This window comes from Eucyclogobius newberryi, unplaced genomic scaffold (genome assembly GCF_026437365.1).
Source record: "Eucyclogobius newberryi isolate DKJ021-1_F unplaced genomic scaffold, fEucNew1.0.hap1 SCAF_13, whole genome shotgun sequence".
NCBI lineage: Eukaryota > Metazoa > Chordata > Actinopteri > Gobiiformes > Gobiidae > Eucyclogobius > Eucyclogobius newberryi.
The window spans coordinates 26,329,107-26,346,822 of record NW_027315757.1 but is presented as its reverse complement, the minus strand read 5'-3'; the positions used below and the strand labels follow the sequence as shown (position 1 = coordinate 26,346,822).

The following is a 17,716-nucleotide window of genomic DNA, read 5'->3' as shown; positions in this document are numbered from 1 at the left end:
AGATGCACCTGTAGCATACTGGGGCAGTACTTGTAGCATACTGGGGCAGTACCTCTGCAGATGCACTTGTAGCACACTGAGGCAGTACTTGTGCAGATGCACTTGTAGCAGACTGGGGCAGTACTTGTACTTGTGCAAATGCACTTGTAGCACACTGGGGCAGTACTTGTGCAGATGCACTTGTAGCACACTGGGGCAGTACTTGTGCAGATGCACTTGTAGCACACTGGGGCAGTACTTGTGCAGATGCACTTGTAGCACACTGGGGCAGTACTTGTGCAGATGCACTTGTAGCACACTGGGGCAGTACTTGTGCAGATGCACTAGTAGCCCATGCTGTAGCCACAGTGGCACTCATCCTGCTCCTCTGTGCATCCCATGGCGCGTCCTGAGAGGAAACGCCCGCCCCCGTGCTCCAGGCGCTAATGTGATTGGTCAGCGGGATCAGTGAGTGACGCGAGTATGGAGCACCTGGGAGTCAGTCATCTGCAGGACTGCGCAGGACACAGCGAGCCGACAGCAATGCGGACGAAGAAAGGCAAAAACCGCCGGGATTCGTGTTGTTTGTTGCGCTTTCCGCGTTAAATGGATAGTTTATTCACAACCAGACAGACACATTGTCCTGAATCACCAAACGGCGGGCTCTCAACTGCTTTGAATGCGGCTCCGGGGCGGAAATTTTCCTCCTGAAATACCTCCCCACATCCGTATTCTCTCGGCGTTTGGACGGCTCCGCTCCAAGGATGGCTGCGTGATATTTCTGCACTAAAGCGTCCCGGCCGGTTTTCGCCTCAGCTCCAGAGTCCCACACTCTCGCTATGGGGGACTCGCCCACCACAAGGAAGACGTTTGTGGTGCCAGACGTGAAGCCCTTGGATCTGTACGACTGCTCCAAAGCGAAAATATGCGCAAGTGTCGGATGGCTGCTGGCGAAGTCCTACGGCAGCGCAGGTAGGTTTTTACTCCGAACATCGGCTGACTTGTGCCTAGGAAGAGGATTTCTCACGATGTTATTCTGGTCTCATTTTGCTGCGAGGTAACACAATACAAAAGGGGGATTTACGTCGCGTGTGTCGGGGAACATCTGAGAGTGTGGCTCAGCGCTTTTACGCACAAAGAAAGAAAGAGAGGCGCCGAGCGTTTTTACTGACACATGTCATTTCGTTCGCGCTCCGTGACGGTGATCGCGTTCGTGAGTGATTCTGGCAAAAAAAGGACGCCATGGTTACGGTGCCGCTAACGCATGTTGTGCGGTTGTAGCCTCCGGGTTTAAGCTGAACCCGGCGATGCTTTAATCCCACCACCAGAACGTGCTCCTGGGCTGGACAGACGTGACTGTAGCAGGCCTGTGTCTTCTGTGCCTCCTTTGGATACAATAACACTGAATTTCAATGTATTTTAATGTGTTTTAATGAAGTGCCTTTGTCCCTTTGGTGTTGAAACTTTGACATAGCCTTAAACAACAAAAAACACAAAACGTTGCTACTTTTAGTCTGATGTTCTCTGCTTTGTTTTGTAGTTGACAGCTTAAAACATAAAAAAAAAATGTTTACAATATACACAATTCTCTTGCCCTTTTCTTTTGTGTGTGTGTGTGTGTTTCTTTCTCCTGTAATGGCTCACTCACCCTGTGCTTTATTTCACAACTCCAAACAGACCTTGGGCCAATGACACTTCTGTTTTGTACCTGGACCAGCCCTCGGGCCAAAGTCTCTCCAGCAGAACTGTATCCGGCTTTTGGTTATCAACTTATTTGTCTTCTAGTCCCAGGGTAATATTCCTGTAAAGTCAAGACTACATACTTTGCACACTAACTCAAGTCTATTCTACTAAACAATTACTATTTTAGTCCACTCACGGTTCGCCTAATACATGCATTTTACAGTTTAGGTTAATGAGTGTGGCTGAATCTACTTCGAAGAGCTCATGATTTATCTATTCCGCAGCAAACCTCGTGGCTGTCTTTGTTTGGCGTGGGACCTGAAAGTCTGGATTCGCCACTTTTTAAAGACTTAATCTCATAGGCTACTCTTGACATTTTCGTTGTTAATCCCTGTGCTTTTTGTGTGCTCCTCATTATGTGTAATAGTTGCGACACCGCTCGAATGCGTCTCTTAGCAGATTTAAAACAGAACACAACATATTTGCACAGGTGCATATGGTGTTGGCTCCACCTTGTAACGCGTTTTGACTCATACTTGGCTCCTCTCCTCCCAGCCATTGTCGCTATGGTGAGTCAACAGGGGAGATCATGAACAAGGATGTGGCATGACATTTGTGTTTACAGAATTCCCCCGTGCATGAAGTGCCTACAAGACACGTACATTAGTAGTTGATTAGGCCTGTCAAGATAATTTCTATAATCGACTCATCGTTCAATAGCCTGAACAGTACTTTTTGCAGTACAATTTACATAGTTTTTTCTTTGTACCAGAACATGTGAGCCGGATAAACTTGACTACCAGTATTTTCTGGACTATAAGTCACCTTTTTTCATAGTTTTAGCCGGGGTGCGACTTGTACTTATGTTTATACTTATTTACAGTACTTATACTTATACTTATACTTATTATTTGTTATTTTCACACTTGCAACCTTATTTTATACTCCAGTGCGACTTATATATGTTTTTTCTCTTTTCTATTATGCATTTGGCTGGTGCGACTTATACTCCGGAAAATACGGTGTATATATATATATATATATATATATATATATATATATATATATATATATATATATATATATATATATATATATATATATATATATATATATATATATATATATATATATATATATATATATATATATATATATATATATATAATCAAACAAACAAGGATTGTTGCTTTTCCTGCTAACAGAAAAGGAAACACTTTCTAAAGTATTGTTCCTGCTTGCTTAGTTTAGAAGGTTAGGGACTTGAGTAACTTCTATTTAATTTGTTTCCTCTTATCTCAATAGTAGCCAGACTCGTGCATGCCTTAAATGTATTCGCTTGCCCAGTCCAAGAAAAGGCCACGCGTTAGAAGTCACTCAATAACTACATGTTTAAATAAAGCCTCACAATAGTTTTAGTGTCCCTCCAACTACACAATGGGCCACTAAAGCTATCAAATACATTGGGCCGTGATCTTTGTAGCTAGTTAATGTGTTGGAGGAGTTTTAGCAAGGTGAAACTTGATGAGTGAAAGTTATATCCTCTTACCTTGTGTGGTCAGAGGTAGAATGACTGTTTCTTTGACCCAGAGAGAGATGGACATTTTGGATCATTTGTGCTTGTTATAATCTCATTAGATTTTATGAACAGACTAATTGAAGTCGGCCTCGTCTTTAGCATGTATTGGATAATTCTCACCTTTGTCAATGTTTGTTATCATTCCATGATCTCACTTTGTTGTAGCATTTGCATTCTACTTTGCCTTCTGTGTCAGCTCCCAAAGACTCTTTTTGTTGACCACACAATGTAACCTGAAAATATTTGTTTTAGGTGTTTTGTCACATATTGTTTTTGATGTAAAAGGACCCAAAGATATGCATACATTTGTTCTAGTTTAACAGCAATATAGACTTACTTTTATACAAACAGTTATTCATTCTTGTCCGTGTAAAACTGTCCCACACACAGCATGTTTGCATTGTAATACAAATTGCTACTGTGGTCGGTCTTATATGTGGAAGAACCAGTTTGATGAAGGGAGTGATTTCAGAAAATGCCTGTTGTAATCCTATTTGCACACAAGCATTACACGTTTTCCGCGCTACACCCTTTTAACCTGTAAAGGCATAAGGGACAAAGGTTTTGGCAGTTTTCTCATCTCGAAGTTGTATCTTTTTAAGTGTTTGAGATTTTATACATACAAAATAGGCCATTGAGTATTTCGTAATCTTATCATGTCAAGCCTTTCTTAATCTCACGCTGACCTTGATGTAAAATGTAGTCAAGTGGACTGCCTTAGTCACTTTGATTACAATATGTAGAGCCGTATTACAAGGAAATGACTGTACATTGCAAATTTGTTTATCACAAGAAACATGTTTTGCTATAATGTCATGGCCTATTTTAAATGTTGTGACTACTATATACCAGTTAAATTGTACAAAACGTGTCATGTATAAAACGATGTACACCCGGTGTAATATAAGATAACCTTTATTTGTCCCACAATTGCGAAAATGTCAGCATTGCAGTAACAGCAAGAGAATAGAAATATGCAAACAAATAATAAAGATAACCATTGTCATTGTTTAATAGTTATTTAAGTGTAGCGCAGCATAAGGATGAATAGATGGCAGGTAAAGTGACTTCAGTGTATTGTCCAAGTGGTGATTCACATTATGTCAAAGGTGGATGACACATGTACAAGGCCAGTCTTTACAGAATATTCAAGACGTTTACATAATGCCTTGTTCTACTGTCTGTGTGAAAGTGTAAGTTTATCTGTAGCACTGTTCCTGGGACGAGGGAGGACTTATCTAACGTTGAATGTTTTGACTCCTGGCAGAGAATGTCCCGGTGGAGCTTCGTGGCCCCTTCTACTGTGACCAGTACGAGCAGGAGCACCTCAAGCCACCAGTCACACGCCTCCTCCAGTCCTCCGAGCTCTACTGCCGCACGTACGGGCTGATCCTGGGGCCGAACCAGGCCGACCCGCAACCAAAAGACAACGTGGCCCTGCTGCAGCTTTGCGCTCAGAGAGGAATAGTCTGTAAAGACAAAGATGTTCCTGTAACTGACCAGGACCTTCGGCAAACACCTATCAAAATGGTAAATTATTACTGATGGCTACCTGATTTCCCCACGGCTTTCTCATGTATTGTCACAGTTACATTTGTCCTCTGGTACTTTTACTCCAACTATTTACAAGCTTTAACAGTATAGCAAGTTCTCCCTCATATTATGACCATTGACCGATATGATATAGTTTGATTTATGATTACCAACCATATAAACTTTCCTCATCAATTGTAGTTGAAATAATGCTACTATTTGCAGGCATAAATAAACATTGAAGCTGAATTAAAGTAGCCCTTCTACACTGATCCTAAAACTGAGTAGATCCATCTGCTAAGGCTGAGGGCCCCTGCACAAGGAACGCCTTCTTTAATTTCAGGGTGTGAGGGGAACTCTGAGCCGGGCCACAATAGCTGCTCCAGATCATCTGCAGAACAATGGCGGGACAGTCCTAGTGAAACTTTAGATGCATCAGAGTGCAGTGAGAGGAGAGGAACAAGTTTGTCCTCTTTGAGAAGCAATTACATGCGCTCACTTTCTGTGGCTGTTTATTTACAACTGGGTATACTCCTACAGTCAAGTGTGGAGAAATGTGTGTTATGTGTCAGCATTCTCACGTGAATTATGCTTCTATCCAGTAAACATACCTTTCCCTCAGTTCATTTTAAATGTTGGAGGAATCCCATTGTTGTTGCCACATTCTGTGTGTTTTCTGGCGAGCTGCAGCCAGTGTTATGTTGTTGTCAGGTGAAATGTTCTGTTCACTGCAGCACAGCAGCAGCTGCGGGTCTCTCATGTCCTCTGTAGCCCTTCACTCCAGGTTCCTCATGGAAAACTCAGGAATGGAAGATAAATTTCCTTTCAACAAAATATAAAAAACAAATGTCATTTAAAATTTTACTATAGACCATTTTATCCTTCATTCTTAGCTTTTTAGGTCATAGCTCCAGTAGGTTCTGAGCTCTAGTTTTGGCTGACACACTTACTGCTGCATTTGCTGTGTGCTACTTTTTCTGTAGTATCTGAGCCTCCAGTCGCCTTTGGCCCTGGTCTCTCTCGGCGATTGTGAGCAGTAAAATGGGTCATACTGCTGCAGCATTAGGATGGAGCATCAGTGGGTCTCAGCTCATCAAAGCTTTCCAGAATGAAACCTCCTGTGACTCTGCTAGTAAAATGTAATATAATACTTTCATGTAATAATGAAATGTAAAGTATATCAAACTTTACATTTCAAGTGTTCCCTCTCTTCTGGGGGAGCCCAGCCCCCATCTCATCAAATTGAGGCTAAAGATCTGTAAAGATTAGAGATAATCTGTGATGTAGACTGTGCGTCATCGTTTAGGATTGGATGTGCAATAAATGTTGATAGTAACAATTATATTGTCATTATATATTCATTTTTGTCACAATTATAATTTTGTTTTAGGTGTAATTATGCTGGCAGATAATACATTTAATTGGTTCAGTGAGTAAATGCTTGGAATAAAATGAAAAAAATATATTTATATATAATTTCTGCATTATAATAGTTTCAATTTGTTTAATCTTAGCAACTTGCTCAGTATTATTTGCTCAGTATTATTTGCTCAGTATTATTTGCTCAGTATTATTTGTTCAAGAACTCTGATCTTTGTGTGTGTTTATGAACATGTGCCATAGTAGGATTTTCTCACTGAAATCCCCTTCAAGGGCCCCAGACCTGCCTGATCCCAGTGTTTGTCCCCCTCTAAACGCACAAGGCGGCGTGGGGGAGGGGGTTTAGTAATATTTCAGACATAATCAGATTTAGTTTTCATTATAATACTCTCATCTAATGACTGCATGTTGTTGCTGTCTGTCTTTGCATCAGTGAAATTATATAGAATGTATTTATTATTTATTCTTGAGAAACCATGGATTATTTTTGGTGTTCATATAAAATTATGTTTTATTTTCTGTGGTTGATTTATAGAGCTGTGCTAATGCTAAACCCAGGAACATGCAGCAGTGCTGTGTTCAGATGCATTGTGGGTCAGCTGGTTGGTTGGTTGTTATGGAGACCTGCTTGTTCTCCTCATTAAGTGGACTTGTGATTTAGCTTAAGGAGCTCTCCTGGGCCAGTTATGAAAATGCCCCATCCCTGTGCTCACAACTCTTGTGCAGAGTAGGAGCACAGACTCTTTTGCCAGTGTTTTTTGATTGTTTTTTGAGTTTGTATGAATATTGTTATGAATTTATAGAACTGAAACTTTGTTTGACATTGGTTTTCAGTTTGGGTAATAATAGTTTGCGTTCATGTGACCACAACATCGGGTTAGAACATTGAGCTGAGTCAGAATTCTCTGTTTAACTGTCAGATTGTATTTGTTGACCTGGTTTACAGTTCATAACTCTGTAATTACTGAGCCTATCCTCACAAACAAAAACTGGACACCAAGTTCAACATCTCCTGTCAATATAAATAACATTTTAAACAAAAAAGATAAAAAAATTAAAAAATCACAATAGCCTCAGTAAGTGGTGCCATTATTGAACTCAAATATGTGATTGTTGTCAGTCGAAGGACTTTGACATAAGATTAATATGAGAAGTTAGTGGGTTCAATCCCAATCAAATAATGAAAAAGTTCAGCGTTTGTGGATTTCTATTATGAATATTTATTTGAAAAACGGCAAATCTCCAATATAGTTGTAAAGGCTCCTGCAAGTTTAGATTATTGAAACATTGTACACCATAGTACTAAGCATTGATATTTAATGAGGGCTGTGTTTGTCAGTGAGCATGTCTCATCCTCTTCCTCCCAACGTTCTGGCGCACAAACAGGGTCACTGGGTGCTAAGGTTCTCGTGGCAGAATATCCAGAGCACTGGCCAAATGCTCTCTGACAGCTCATTTCTGGCATCGCCCACTGGCCTGTCCCAGCAGCGTGTCTGCTCGGGTCAGCACTTTACATCAGGGTTGAGTAGGCAGACACGCAGGCAGGCCTAATGCAGGCAGCTGGACCACTACCGTCCCCAGCTAAGGCAACACCAGAGGTTAGACTAAGAATGCCTGGCCTCTAAAGTCGGTAGCAAAGGGAACAGGCACTGATTTGTACAGATTAGTTTAATGCTTTGGAGATGAATTGGCTCAGAGTGAGGATCAGTGTGTGTATGTGTGTGTATGTGTGTGTGTGTAGTGTAGTGTTCATTCCTTTTTCTTGCCAATAATTGATATTAAAACAAGCATAGAAAATACAAATGCAAAAATATCGTAGGAAAAAGGTGTACTAGTAGAAAGAGTGTGCACTGAAGGAGCTACTTGAGCTACTTGACCAGTTAAGAACGAGCAACAACAGCCGTCCCATGGCGCATATCCCAAGTTCAAATGAGCTAACTGGTTAATAGAGTTAAGGTGCTTGTTTAGGCTGACCTGATAATGTGGGCGGTGCATTTTAATGTGCTTTGGCTTCTTGAATCGAGAACTCTCAAGCGAACGCAGTTTCACTTTCTAAAAAGGGAACGCGCCTAAATCTATCCAAAAACTATAATATCATCAGTATAACAATTTTATGGTAAATTAATATTCTTATTGTTGGAGAAAATAATACTGACAGGCCACACCAACACACTACAAGTCTATATAATTGTGGCTTAATGCCTTTAGTGGGTGTGTAAACAAGGGTCCAACGTTCAAGCACATGTACTGATAGCATGTTTGCTTTGTGGGAAATCTTGCAAACGTTTACTGTCACAAATGGCTTTTGCTGCCACCTGGAGGACACTTGCAGTATTGCTGCTCTCCGAAGAGTGGGAAAAACAACCAGCTCCGTTGTTATTTTAACTGTACCGGATATTGTCTATGCTCTGAGAATAGCCCAATCCTCAATGTGCTGTCTGTTCCGTATTATTGGTTACAGAGTGCGCACCTTGCATTGATGGATTCCCTGATGTCTGTGGAAGCCATGGAGACGCTTGCTGCAGCAAAGTCGTGCGGTGTTGTGGAGCTGCAGAGCAGTTGGGAGGAGAGTGTACTTCAATGGGTAAAAGAGGTAGGAAGCAAAACATTCTGATTTGGAAACGAGACGTGTCGCATTTCACCATTTTAGTTTAAGGACTCGCGTGAGAAGGAAGATTACAATACTATTATTTATGATGATTGTAAACGCGATCAAACAATGAAATTCTTAATTTATTCATATTTACATTGTCTGTTATATTACCACTCTGTGAAAATGTGACCAGCTTTATTTGAATGGAAAATGATGAAGTTGAATGTGTGAAAAATGACAAAGTGTAGATTGAATTGAAATTCATTTTCCTGCAAAATTTCTCACCACTATTGTTTTGATTGATTGTTACCAGAGATGGGTAAAATATAAAAACATTGATAATATTGTGAATGTTGCAAAAAATATAGTATTTTTTGGATAATAATGGGGGGGGGGAATAAATGGGAAATCAATAATTTTGTCCACTTCCAAGTAAATAAAGTGATTTTTCTGCGCTTTTGCTGGTCATTTGGTTTATTCGCGTTCGTCGCAAACTCGACTAATAAATAAAAAAATGTGTGATGTTAATTCTGGTCAATATATCCCAGCCCCAATTATCAATCAACCAAAACATTTCCTGACATGTAGTTTGAATCTTTTTTGTTGTTGTGTTTTTAAACTCACTTTTTTGTGTTGTGATCTTAGTTAAATCATAATCTCAGAGATCGCACAGATGAAGAAGAAAACGACACGACTCAGTCCATGTCAGAACCTCAACCTGTCCAGCCCGCTGTGAGTATGACACATATTTACACATTCCTCTGTGACTCCAGCTTTGAGTGTCTCTCTTGACTCCCAATTCTGATTAAGAACTTTAACCAGGAGTTTAAGCTGCTTTGTGAAATACGGCCCTTGTCTGTATTTTGAATTATGTTGATGTTTATTCATGGGTTTCAGCTTCTTGTTTATAGGTGGTATTTTGAGAACTTTTGCCCATTCAAAAGGTGTAGAATTGTCAATTGCTGTAATAACACTGCTAGGTTTTCATCACTCTGAAACCCTTGGATAGATGTTGGAGGTAGACTTTCTTATAAACCATTTTTTTTTATATTAAAGGAGACTTTTGTAAATATTTTTTTATGAACATTCAACCAAGTTGAGTTCCAGTTTAATGAGTACCCGTCTTCAAGGCTGCTTTATCATCTTCATATTTCCTTCTTTTGTCGAGTCTTATCTCCTCTGGGCTCAGCTCCTATCCCTGTTGTCTTTGTGTTTGTGTTTCTCTTGTCCCCTCTGACTTCTTTCGCAGTGTCCCACTCGCTGGTACTGGAAACTTGTTCCAGTAAGTTCTCCCCTCCTTTTCCTTCTGCTCCTTGCCTTTGTCCCTCCATACCTCCAGTGCCTACACCAAATATATCAACAATACCTGCTGGTCAGGTGTGTTCGTCATGCGTTTGCAGGTGTGAGAACACTAACGCATCTCATAATAGACTGTATTAACCTTCATATTTTACTAAATGTCCAAACTGGGACAAAACAAGTGTGTGGCCTGTGAAGCATGAATACTGACAACAGAATGAAACTGGTTTGTCAGGTCCTTGGTAAGGTGTGAATGCACTTAAAACTGCTGACTGCTTGGTTGTATAAAAACGGCTTGTTTAAAATGATAAGATTTCTTGGTTTAACTTTTTCTTAATTTTGCATATACGTCTGATTTCTTTTAAATCTTACAACAAACCACTCGCATAATTTAGGCATGTCATGATCAAATACCCTGAGACATCTGCAGCTCAAATATGACTGTAATACTACTAAATCATAAGAACAGTTATCTACTATTGCAAATTTAAGATATACATGATAAAATATTGTTCCATGCATCATTTATGGAACAATAAGCTAAGTCAATATATTAATGATTGTGACAGGCCTTGCATTATTTGTTGTTCATTACAAACTGCATGTAGTTTAAGTAGTGCATCACATGCATCTCCTGCTGTGTCACCATATAATGGCATTTTGTCAGTTTACGACTGTGGTTTTAAGATATGGTTAACATAACTCTTGTAATCGGCTCAATTTGATATTTTGATGTATTTTTCTCAAGCTACGCTACAGGAAAGATAAAGTCCAGTCCAGACAGAAGCCCGTGTTCCCAGTGGTTAATGATGTCAGAGACTTGTCCAGTGGCTGTGCCATTGTTGCTGTTATTCATTATTATTGTCCCGACCTGTTAAGACTTGAAGGTACAGACACACATTTTTTATTAAAAACATATTTTCTGTCTACTTCAAACAAATTGTTATCTGTGTTTCTCTAATAGATGTATGTATGAAAGAGTCTATGTCTGTAGCAGACAGTGTATACAACCTGCAGTTCATCCTTGAGTTTTGTGACAGTTGTCTGAAGAGCTGCTGCCACCTGACCCTGGAGGACATGTTGTACATGCCCCAAGAATTGCAGGTATTTTCTTGCTATTTAGGGGCGGCTTAATGTATCACCAGTGATATGATATGGCCCAGCCGTATTGGGTGGTTCCTTGATGTAAAAGTATGTTAAAGTATAAAGATATAAAATATATTTATTTTGTTTAGGTAAATGTGTTAAGTTTTTTAGCAGAATTGCTAAAGTGGTTTGAAGTACAAAGACCAGAATTTGTTCAGCCAATTAACACATCAGGTAAGAATCACTTAATCACTGTTAATTCTAGTCAAAGTCTATATCATTTCCGTTAACTGAATGTCTGTGTTTTTAGATGGCTCCACCCCAGTAAAATCAAAAAGCAGTATCAGGTAAAAAGGGCATTGTTTGTATAAATTATAGTAAATGCTCTTTATAAATGTGACTGTTCCTGACCAGCTCGTTTCTTTGCAGTACCTCTCCTTCTATTTTTAAGAAGCCCTTCCATCCTATATCCACGCCTACAGCAGGTAAGATTAGATATTTGACTAGTTTTGATGTCGTGAACAACTCATTCCTGATTTCCCCCTCTTGTTAGTGCTATGCTCTTCTAATTTTTGTTCATTGTATTACATTCATTGTCTTTTGTTGTATTTATTTAAATACACCCTGGTTTTGTCTGCATGCATTTTCATTTTGTGTGTCCCCCTCCATGTACTCAGGATCTTTGACTCAGTCTACCTCAATGTCTCATATAGAAGGAGTGGGAAAGACGTGGAGCAAGAAATCTCTCGGGTGAATTTTATATTTGTAATGAGATCTAGAAGAACATGCAGTACATCTGTGTTCAAGTGCTGACAATGATTCTGTATTTTTATTCAGCCGACCGCTGTCAGCAGTGTCGTTTAGCATCCCCTTTGGCCTGGACAGCGATGTGGACATTGTGATGGGAAATCCAGTAATAACACGCTCTGTGAGTTCAGACCAGCTGAATCCAGGAGTCCAGACAAGAACACCCTACACTCCTCCTGAAGACATCAGTCATGTACTCAACAAACCTGGGGGGCACAATGGACCCCAGAGGGCATCTTGGGTAACCCAGTCTATAAATATTCCTAAAGTGGCAGAGGGGAATGGCCTTGATGCCAGTGAAGCAGGTGAACTGCCCACAATGGAGGAAGCTCTTGAGATTATCCACAATGAGAGCAAGATGGAGCAGCGGCTCCACCCTGATGGTGCTCCGGACGGCTTCTACCTGCACTCTCCCGATGACCCTGCCAGCTCCAGATACACCAACAGCATGTCCCCTGTCAGCTCCTCTGCTCCCTCACGCTCAGGAATGATGTTCAGGCCCACGGGACCTAAAGATCCCAAACGCACTAGAAACACCTCTGAATGTTCACGAGATGATGACTCTGTTTTAAGGGATGGTAGTGTGGACTCTGATGCATCAGAGGACTTGCCTAAGACCCAGTCCACTCCAGCTACACCAGCCAACTTTACGAGAAGCAAAGATGCACCTGACAGTGGTGTTAGAATGACCAACTTTGCAGAACGCAAGAAAAAACAGTTATTAGAGTCTCCCAAGTCTAGTGAACCTCCATCTCCTCAGATGACTTCATGGCCACAAAAGTCTGAAGAAAGTCCAAGCAAAAGCCCACAACTAAACAATGAAATGTCAGAGCTTGGAGTTCGACTTGAGGAAAAGCGCAAAGCCATTGAGGCCCAGAAGAAACGCATAGAGGCAATTTTTGCAAAACACCGGCAAAGACTAGGAAAAAGTGCCTTTTTACAACTCAAGAAGGAGCAGGAAGAGGACGGTTCAGGTGAAGGAGACTTAATCGCTTCATCTACAGAGGATGACCTTTCACAGCTGGAGGACAGACTGAACAGCATTGATGATGAGAAACCAGGTGTGCATCGCCCGTCGGCATCAGGACAAACCATTGTACAAGGTGGGCGAGCACTTAACAAGCAAGTCCTGCCCAAAGAAAAGTCAAAAGCCCCTGCAGAGAACACCTCCGGACAACCAAATGAAAAAATGGTAGCTCCTCTTGGAGACTATAACAACGCTGTTTCCAAGCTGACAGCAGCACTGAGCTCTTTACAAAATGACATGCAGCGACTGACTGATCAACAAAGCCAGTTTATGAAAAAACCTGCCTCACCAAGTAACAAAACCTGGACAATACCAGCTAGCCCTAAAACTTCTACCACAGTCCCTTCCTCCTCTCGCCTCTCCAGAGAGTCCACTCGGGACTTCAGTGCATCTCCCAGCGCTCCATCTCCATCACGTAAAATAATGAATCACACCACACCTCCCAAATCTCCCAAAATGGTACAACGGAGAGCTCAGTCTGTGCCCCCCAAAAGTCCCAAACACAACCAACATAGTCGCCAACCAGATGCTAAGGTCCCAACGATGTCAAGGGTCCTAAACTCACACCAGAACGTGGACCGCATCCCTCATCTTCGTCGGGTCAAACCATCACAATCTCAGGTGCAGACGTCTTCTTCCTTTTCCTTTGGCGACGCTGAAAACCTAGACGATCTACGCTCATTCGGACCGACACCAGTGCACACACCTGTTCTGACGCCGTCCTCCAGCCCAGCGCCTCATCCCACTGCGGAAGACGTCCTGTCTGAAGTGGGGTCCACAGACAATCAGAGTATCTTCAGTATGGACTTTGAGGCAAGGCCATCTTCGTTGCTCAAAAGGGACCTGTTAACAGGCGGCGGCTGCAGCTCGGGTGCTCCGTCAGAGTGCTCCTTTGAGAGTGATATGCCAGCAGCCGGAATGAATGGGAAACGTGGCAGCCTGATTGAGATCTCGCTGTCTGCTCTGGGAGGCGATGGAGAGGAAGAGGGTTTATCTGATTCAATAAGTGAACGGACCGAGTCTGAACTCAGAGGAGGCATGGGATTCTTTTTCAAGGTAAAAAACAACAACATTATACCACTGTATTTCTCAATGGATAAACATGTAAGTAATATACTGTATGTACTTCTTATTAGGATGATAAAGAGCGAACAGAAGATGAAATGGCTCAACGTAAAGCTGTGCTTCTTGAAAAACAACAGAAAAGAGCTGAAGAGCTGAAACGACGTAAACTGGAGCAGGAAAAAGAAAAAGAGTCCAAGTAAATGTTACTATACTTTATACATTTTTCAGGAATGCCTTTATATTTTTTTTATTTTTAAAAAACGATCAGTATAGTTGAATTAATAGTTCCTCATGATCTTGTTATTAGCAAGCCACAGTGGATGATCATTGAGGGTTGGGAAAAAAAACCTGAGGAACAGCCCCAGACCCCCGGCACACCGCCCACTCCACGCACCCCACAGGCAGAGGGCACCCCACAGCGCAGAGGGGACTTCACCAGGCAGGAGTACGAGAGGCGACACCAGCTGAAGATCATGGAAGACCTGGACAAAGTGCTCAAGCAGAAACCCACCACTGTCCGCGGAGTCAAGAAACAAAGACCCAAAACTGTCTTCAGGGACGACTCCGTCCTGTCCAACAGTCCTGCCAAGGGCTTGATGGGTAATATATCGAGGCATTTTTCTGACCATGCCTCATCATTACTGTGACTTTATGTGTTAAATGTTCTTTCTTTTCTTTCACAGGCAACAGACTGAGCAAGGTTTACTCTCACTCCAGCATGAACTTGTCTTCTATGGCGAATGACACAGGACTTTCTGTCAGAAAATCCCCTAGGTACCTAAATGCATCTTTGGATATTGCCACTATATAATTGTGTTTAGTTGCATTTATTCTGTGTCACTCTTTTCCCTTTTAACCGAGAATTAAATTTCACTTCCTGTCTGCTTCCTTTAGCCGCTCACACTCTCCGGCGCGTCATCGGTCACCGGGGCGACGGGGCTCCCAAAACGACTGGGAGAATGGCTCCACGATTTCATCACCGTCCTCAATCCCAGAATACACAGGTCAGTGTTTTCCAGGTTTGTAACACCACTATCTTCTTATGTTTATGTGCTCCCCTCCGTGGTTAACATAGCACTATCTTCAGCATCCTGATCGTCACTTGATGCTCATATGTATTTTAAAATGTAAGAAAATAATGACAGACTGTTGTTTTTGTTTTGTTTTGCAGGACCAAAGCTGTACAAAGAGCCAAGTTTTAAGTCCAACAAGTTCATTATCCATAATGCAATCACTCGCTGTTGCCTGGCCGGGAAAGTCAACGAACCACAGAAAAACAAGATTGTGGAGGTAATCTATGCCACTGTGCCAGACTTCACTCAAAAAAAAAAAGGGGCTTTGAAATAATCAGTTTTGTCAAGTGCTTTGACCCGTCTCTTGCGTTCTGTCTGTAGGAAATGGAAAAGAGTTCAGCCAACCACTTCCTCATCCTGTTCAGAGACTCCAGCTGCCAGTTCAGAGCCATTTACACCATGAACCTGGAGACGGATGAGATGGAGCGGCTCACTGGCATCGGCCCTCGGGTCATTACTCCTGAAATGGTGGAGTCCATTTTCAAATACAGCTCTGACCGCAAACAATTCACTGTCATACCGTCCAAAACTATGTCGATGAGTGTGGATGCCATCACCATACCCGGTCACTTTTGGCAAAAACGACCAGGGACTCCGAAGAAGCTCGGGACTCCGAAATGAAAGTCTACTTAAGATGTCTGCTCTCATTCGGGATCATTCATCATTGCTTGTATGGCCAGTGTGGCACTTGATTTGTGGCACCTACTTAAAGAAGCTGCTAACTGTGTAATTTAAACAGCTTTCAATGTGAGAACAATCTATTTGGTAAGATGCCAAAAAACTAGGCCAAACCATAATAGTTAGACTTTTTAAGAGCTTCTGATTGACTCTGAAAGTCTCGGTTGAAACATGTAAAAAAAAAAAGAAAAGAAAATGATTGAGTGAAGTTTTCCCTTGCTTTAATTTATTTGACCCATAGGTGACTCTAGGAGGGGCACCTTACTGCCTTTGCCCACTGATTTTGGGAATAGAAAGGTGACCTCTCAGTTTCGCTGGCTTATCCTCTCGCTGCCTTTACCTCTTCCAGGGCTCATTGCTAACATGTCACAGCTGAAAAGACAATAGCAGTTTCCATGTGGGTTTGTGAATGTAAGGTCCACAGTGGCCCCTTTCTTTGAAGGGCCAGAGGCTGTGTTAGGGCTGCACTGTGCCTGCTGCTGTCGTCAGTAGACACGCATTACTGCCCATGCTTCAGCTTCAGCACATTTCGCTTGATAATTTATTGTACTTTTGAAGCAGGGTGAAGAATGACAAGAATGAATGAATTCCTCTAACATGGCGATTACAATAATTAAATGTAATCCTGATCTTAGCTTGAAACAAAACTGAAAACATGAAGGAAATGAATGCATTTCCCCCCCCCCCGACTAGTTTGATGACTTCTATGTTGATGATTTTTGTAAGATAAGCAGCTTGAAGCATTGCAAGGTGTATGATTAAGAATGAGTGAGTGAGGATGATTGTTTGAATTTTGAAACGTTTTTTGTTTGGGCATCAATAAATACTCAAGGTCATTTGTCTGGTCCCTATTTCTCTTGCTGAAGCATAGAAGGTTTCTAGAAGACTCCTTGCAGGCAGCCCCTCTTGTTTTCCAGACACACTTAATGTAATTTACTCTTTCTTATTGGGCCAGTATGTCCACACACTAATGGGCTAAACAAGATTTGGCAGCGGATGGTGGTTAGTGCCATTTTTCTACATATTACAAGAAGGACACTAGGCCACTCCTCCTTTTTATAGTCCTAAGCACTACAGTAGCAGCATTGGTGGCACTGCCTTTTGCTCAAACTGTTTGTATAATAATTACAGAGTAGCATTTATGAATGATTATGAAATAGTCTAAAAGCGTAGATAATTAGAGTTTAATTTCTTTTTATTATTTATATATTTGTTTAAAAAAAAGAAGCTTGTAGTAGAACAATATAGGCCTATATTTGGTTTCTGTGCAATGTTCCTGTTGAAGTTCCCATGTCTCACACACACACGCACACACCGGTATTTATATTTATTTAGTTGGTAATAAACTGAAGTAAATGTTTAGTTCTGATTCTTTACTGTTTTGGTTAAGGTTTTGTTACGTCATAAATTTCATGTCAGCCATTCATGTCCATGTTCCTTCGTTTTTTGTTCCGAGATTGAGCTTCGCAATCGTGTGTTCATTTCATAAAGTGTCATTGATAACTGGAACAGAAAATAAAATACTTTTTAATCATTTCATTTCTTATCATGTGTTTATTTCGTTCCGTCCCCCCCTCCATATTTTGTTTTATGGTGTTACAAAGCGAAACATTGAAAATGGTTTGCTGTTTGTCAAACTTCCACTGTCGTTTTTTGACAATACATTTCCATTTAATTATATTTCTCTCTTCACTTATAAAAAATAAAATAAAAAAATAAAATGAAACTCGATCAATAAGGCTGCCCCAAATAAATTGTCTGTTTGCTGTAACCCGAGCCAACATTTTTCAAGTTCTTATTTTTTTTTTACTTTGAAGTTTGAATTTTTTTTTTTCTTACTTTTTTTCAGCAAAATGTTGATTTTTTTTTTTCAGTCTTCTAGTTTCATACCGGGTCGGTCGGATTACGGCAAACAGACATATTATTTTGCTCAG

At 41.1% G+C, this 17,716-nt stretch overlaps 1 protein-coding gene across 1 annotated transcript; it reads left to right on the top strand.

The window, feature by feature from the left end:
- Window positions 1-490: 490 nt before the first annotated feature.
- camsap3 (calmodulin regulated spectrin-associated protein family, member 3) lies at window positions 491-16,618 on the top strand. The gene is given in 17 exon segments (XM_072443089.1): window positions 491-951; window positions 4,509-4,771; window positions 8,616-8,747; window positions 9,393-9,479; window positions 9,997-10,029; window positions 10,795-10,933; window positions 11,011-11,150; window positions 11,282-11,366; window positions 11,443-11,479; window positions 11,562-11,617; window positions 11,846-11,882; window positions 11,970-14,022; window positions 14,103-14,227; window positions 14,339-14,631; window positions 14,715-15,035; window positions 15,203-15,321; window positions 15,426-16,618. Coding segments are annotated over 17 exon segments (4,353 nt in total). The 5' UTR covers window positions 491-818; the 3' UTR covers window positions 15,726-16,618.
- Window positions 16,619-17,716: the final 1,098 nt, after the last annotated feature.